This window comes from Oncorhynchus gorbuscha, linkage group LG02 (genome assembly GCF_021184085.1).
Source record: "Oncorhynchus gorbuscha isolate QuinsamMale2020 ecotype Even-year linkage group LG02, OgorEven_v1.0, whole genome shotgun sequence".
Taxonomy (NCBI): domain Eukaryota; kingdom Metazoa; phylum Chordata; class Actinopteri; order Salmoniformes; family Salmonidae; genus Oncorhynchus; species Oncorhynchus gorbuscha.
Window position 1 is genome coordinate 35,264,688 of NC_060174.1, and position 6,000 is coordinate 35,270,687.

Sequence of the window (6,000 nt, forward strand, 5' to 3'; positions counted from 1 at the left end):
CCATTACTATGTCTGTCTGTCTGTCTTTCTCTCTCAATTCAATTCAATTTTAGGGGATTTATTTGCATGGGAAACATATGTTTACAATGCCAAAGCAAGTGAAAAAGATCATAAACAAAAGTGAAATAAACAAAAAAAATTAACAGTAAACATTACACTTACAAAAGAATATACTGTGTTGTAATGATGTGCAAATAGTTAAAGTACAAATGGGAAAATATAGAAATATAGGTTGTATTTACAATGGTGTATGATCTTCACTGGTTGTCCTTTTCTTCTGGCAACAGGTCACAAATCTTGCTACTGTATAGCACTAGTATTTCACCCAATAGATATAGGAGTTTATCAAAATTGGATTTGTTTTCAAATTCTTTCTGGGTCTGTGCAATCTGTGGGAAATATGTGTCTCTAATACAGTGGGGCAAAAAGTATTTAATCAGCCACCAATTGTGAAAGTTCTCCCACTTAAAAAGATGAGAGGGGCCTGTAATGTTCATCATAGGTACACTTCAGCTATGACAGACAAAATGAGAAAAAAATCCAGAAAATCACATTGTAGGATTTTTAATGAATTTATTTGCAAATTATGGTGGAAAATAAGTATTTGGTCACCTACAAACAAGCAAGATTTCTGGCTCTCATAGACCTGTAACTTCTTCTTTAAGAGGCTCCTCTGTCCTCCACTCATTACCTGTATTAATGGTACCTGTTTGAACTTGTTATCAGTATAAAAGACACCTGTCCACAACAACAACAGTCACACTCCAAACTTCACTATGGCCAAGACCAAAGAACTGTCATAGGACACCAGAAACAAAATTGTAGACCTGCAAAAGGCAGGGAAGACTGAATCTCCAATAGGTAAGACAAACAAGACCACTGATAATCTCCCTCGATCTATAGCTCCACGCAAGATCTCATCCCGTGGGGTCAAAATGATCACAAGAACGGTGAGCAAAAATCCCAGAACCACACAGGGGGCCTAGTGAATGACCTGCAGAGAGCTGGGACCAAAGTAACAAGTCTACCATCAGTAACACACTACGCCGCCAGGGACTCAAATCCTGCAGTGCCAGACATGTCCCCCTGCTTAAGCCAGTACATGTCCAGGCCCGTCTGAAGTTTGCTAGAGAGCATTTGGATGATCCAGAAGAAGATTGGGAGAATGTCATATGGTCAGATGAAACCAAAATATAACTTTTTGGTAAAAACTCAACTCGTCGAGGACAAAGATTGCTGAGTTGCCTCCAAAGAATACCATACCTACTGTGAAGCATGGGGGTGGAAACATCAGGCTTGGGGGCTGTTTTCCTGCAAAGGGACCAGGACGACTGATCCGTGTAAAGGAAAGAATGAATGGGGCCATGTATCATGAGATTTTGAGTGAAAACCTCCTTCCATCAGCAAGGGCATTGAAGATGAAACGTGGCTGGGTCTTTCAGCATGACAATAATCCCAAACACACCACCCAGGCAACGAAGGAGTGGCTTCGTAAGAAGGCAGTCTCCAGAACTCAACCCCATAGAAAATCTTTGGAGGGAGTTGAAAGTCCATGTTGCCCAGCAACAGCCCCAAAACATCACTGCTCTAGAGGAGATCTGCATGGAGGAATGGGCCAAAATCCCAGCAACAGTGTGTGAAAACCTTGTGAAGCCTTACAGAAAACGTTTGACCTCTGTCATTGCCAACAAAGGGTATATAACAAAGTATTGAGATAAACTTTTGTTATTGACCAAATACTTATTTTCCACCATAATTTGCAAATAAATTCATTAAAAATCCTACAATGTGATTTTATGGATTTTTTTTCTCATTTAGTCTGTCATAGTTGAAGTGTACCTATGATGAACATTACAGGCCTCTCTCATCTTTTTAAGTGGGAGAACTTGCACAATTGGTGGCTGACTAAATACTTTTTTGCCCTACTGTATGGTCTAATACATATAATAATACATTTGGCAGGAGGTCAGGAAGTGCAGCTAATTTTCCTGGTCATTTTGTGGGCAGTGTGCACACTGACAGCCTGTCTTTTCTTGAGAGCCAGGCCTGCTTTCGGTGGCCTTTCTCAATAGCAAGGCTATGCTCACAGAGTCTTTACATAGTCAAAGATGTCCTTTTTGGGTCAGTCACAGTGGTTTTCTGCCACTGTGTACTCTCTGTTTAGTGCCAAATATCATTCTAGTTTTCTCTTTTTTTTTGCAAATTCTTTCCAACGAGTCAATAAATTATCTTTTTATTTTCTCATGATGTGGTTGGGTCTAGTTGTGTTGCTGTCCTGGGGTTCTGTGGAGTCTGTTTGTAAACAGAGCCCCAGGACCAGCTTGCTTAGGGGGCTCTTCTCAAGGTTCATCTCTCTGTAGGCAATAGCTTTGTTATGAAAGGTTTGGGAATTGCTTCCTTTTAGGTGATTGTAGAATTTGACAGCAATTTTCTAGATTTGATCATTTGTGGGTATCAGCCTATTTTTGCATGCAGAGTCTCAATTTGTTGTTTGTCCCATTTTGTGAATATTTGGTTGGTGAGCAGACACCAGACCTCATAACCATAAATGGCAATGGGTTCTATAACTGATTCAAGTATCTCTCTCTCTCTCTCTCTCTCTGTCTCGCCTCCCCCTCCTGCCCTTCTCTCCTCTCCTCCCCTCCTCCCCTATTACTACCTCTCCCTCAGGGGGTGGGGGTAAGACCCAGATGATGGGGGAGATCAAGGTGGCCTTGAAGAAGGAGGTGAAACAAGAGGGAGACCAGCTGGTCCTGGAGGTTCTACAGTGTAGAAACATCACTTACAAGTTCAAGAGCCCAGACCACCTACCAGGTGTGTGTGTGTGTGTGTGTGTGTGTGTGTGTGTGTGTGTGTGTGTGTGTGTGTGTGTGTGTGTGTGTGTGTGTGTGTGTGTGTGTGTGTGTGTGTGTGTGTGTGTGTGTGTGTGTGTGTGTGTGTGTGTGTGTGTGTGGACAGGAATATTAAACAAACAAACAAACAAACACTTTACCGATAGGGAACATTTTTGCTAGTCACCATGAGGTCAAATGCTATTTTTAGGGGGGTTAAGGTTAGAATTTGTCTTAGGTTTAGAATTACGTTAAAGGTTGAGGTTAGGGTTAGGGTTAGTACGGGCTAGGGTTAGGGGTTAGGGAAAATTTTGAATGGGACTGAATTGTGTGTCCCCACAAGGTTAGCTGTACAAGACTGTGCACCTGTGCATGTCTGTCTGTCTGCCTCACTGACTGTCTGACCGTCTGACTCTGTCTCTCTATAGATCTCTATGTGAAGCTGTACGTTGTTAATGTGGCGACTCAGAAGAGGATCATCAAGAAGAAGACAAGAGTGTGTCGACATGACAGAGAACCCTCCTTCAACGAGACCTTTAGGTTCAGCCTCAACCCCACCGGACACTCCCTGCAGGTAACAAACACATGTCTCTGGTTTCCTGCTTCATTCAGACTGTTAATTGTTCTAATAGGCTTGTGTGTGTGTGTGTGTGTGTGTGTGTGTGTGTGTGTGTGTGTGTGTGTGTGTGTGTGTGTGTGTGTGTGTGTGTGTGTGTGTGTGTGTGTGTGTGTGTGTGTGTGTGTGTGTGTGTGTGTGTGTGTGTGTGTGTGTGTGTGTGTGTGTGTGTGTGTTTAATACGTGTAATTCTTGTACTTTTCACACACAAATTTTTGTTTTACTATCCCTGAGGAGACCAAATAATTGATTCCCATTCAAAATCTTAACCCTACCCATATCCCTAAACCCCTTACCCTAAACCTAACTTCAAAACCCTAACCCTAACTGTAACCCTAAACCCCTTACCCTAAACCTAACTTCAAAACCCTAACCCAAACTGTAACCCTAAACCCCTTACCCTAAACCTAACTTCTAAACCCTAACCCTAACTGTAACCCTAAACCCCTTACCCTAAACCTAACTTCTGACCCTAACTGTAACCCTAAACCCCTTACCCTAAACCTAACTTCTGAACCCTAACCCTAACCCTAACTGTAACCCTAAACCCCTTACCCTAAACCTAACTTCAAAACCCTAACCCAAACTGTAACCCTAAACCCCTTACCCTAAACCTAACTTCTAAACCCTAACCCTAACTGTAACCCTAAACCCCTTACCCTAAACCTAACTTCTGAACCCTAACCCTAACTGTAACCCTAAACCCCTTACCCTAAACCTACCTTCTAAACCCTAACCCTAACTGTAACCCTAAACCCCTTACCCTAAACCTAACTTCTAAACCCTAACCCTAATTGTAACCCTAATCCTAACCTTTTTTTTCTTGTGGGGACTGGCGAAATGTCCCCATTTGTCTGAGTGTTCCTTGTTTTGCTATCCTTGTCAGGACTTCTGGTCCCCACAAGGATAGTAAAACCAAACACATGCTCGCACACACACACACAAACAAACAAACAAACATAAACACACACACACACAGGATACCCACTACAAGTATGTGTATGTTCTCTCCTGTCCCTAGTTGTTCCTGGTGTCTAACGGGGGTAAGTTTATGAAGAAGACCCTGATAGGAGAGGCCTACATCTGGCTGGACAAGGTGGACATGAGGAAGAGGGTGGTCAGCTGGCACAAGCTGCTGGTCAATTCCACACACAACCAGTCCTGAGAGTTCAACTTGAGGTCACAGAGAGGTCAACCAGATGTCAGTGAAGGTCAATGAATAGTATTGGTCAGTGGTTGCTCGTAGAGGAGGACGAAAAAGAGGAAAAGGGAAATGAGTTGCGTTACAGAGTGCCCTTCATCTCCTTTGTGTTATTGTATGAATGAATGAATGAATGAATGAATGAAAGAAAGAAAGAAAGAAAGGAAGGAAGGAAGGAAGGAAGGAAGGAAGGAAGGAAGGAAGGAAGGAAGGAAGGAAGGAAGAGGGCCTATCCCCTCACACTGCCATACATGGACTGTACCCTGATTCTTTATTGGATAGTAACAGCCAGAGACTCAAACCTGATTTCTGAATGGACCAAATATTCAGACTGTACCCCGGAGGCTGCCAGCACACACACACACACACACACACACACACACACACACACACACACACACACACACACACACACACACACACACACACACACACACACACACACACACACACACAGAGAGAGAGAGAGAGAGAGAGAGAGAGAGAGAGAGAGAGAGAGAGAGAGAGAGAGAGAGAGAGAGAGAGAGAGAGAGAGAGAGAGAGAGAGAGAGAGAGAGAGAGAGAGAGAGAGAGAGAGAGAGAGAGAGAGAGAGAGAGAGAGAAATGAAGAAGTCCCCTTATCTGCTGTAAGAGGACACACACACACATCTCATCTCCCAGCTCCCTGCTGGACATGTCGGATGCAAAACCTGACGTCAATCAGGACTGTGCAGCAATACCACAGAGTAATTACCATGCCAGAACTACTCCTTTCTGTTTTGTCTGGATCTGATGCTGTTGTCTATGGTTTATCATAGCCTCCACTTTAAGATCTTTGTGATCTGTGAATCTGTCTGTCATTCAGTCAGTCGGTGGGGTGCAAATCAATGTATTTGTTTTTTGTCCTGAGCTGCTTGACAAAGTATGGAATGTTTGTTGTATGATACTATTCATGTAATGTAAAAAACAAAACAAAAAAACAAGGTGTATGTACATTGAAAATCTATGGTTGATATTGCAGTAACTGAAGCTGACATTATCTGAACACTTCCGTCCAGTAGGTGGCGGTAATTACCTATTACAGTTAGTTGTCAACCGCCCATAAAACTCCAACTCGACCTTACCTGGACAAGTGTTAATGTACATTCAGATGTAGATAAATATATGTCTGAATATTAAATATATCAAAGACACACTGTACATAGAAATCTTATTTATGAACATAGAGTTTATAACAATAAAACATACAGATATTGCAGATGATGCGAGGGGTCTCCTCATGTGCAGTTTATTCTAAAGACTAAATGTATTCTGTACAGAAGGTATGTATGGAAGGAGCACAGACAATCCAATCACTTTAGCTCTGACGTTAT

At 42.5% G+C, this 6,000-nt stretch overlaps 1 protein-coding gene across 1 annotated transcript in view; it reads left to right on the forward strand.

The window, feature by feature from the left end:
* LOC124001530 (protein piccolo-like) overlaps window positions 1–5,082 on the forward strand; it is a 137,004-nt gene extending 131,922 nt beyond the window's left edge. The window contains 3 exon segments of the mRNA XM_046308382.1: window positions 2,671–2,814; window positions 3,260–3,405; window positions 4,469–5,082. Coding sequence (XP_046164338.1) covers window positions 2,671–2,814; window positions 3,260–3,405; window positions 4,469–4,612 — 434 coding nt within the window. The 3' untranslated portion in view covers window positions 4,613–5,082.
* Window positions 5,083–6,000: the final 918 nt, after the last annotated feature.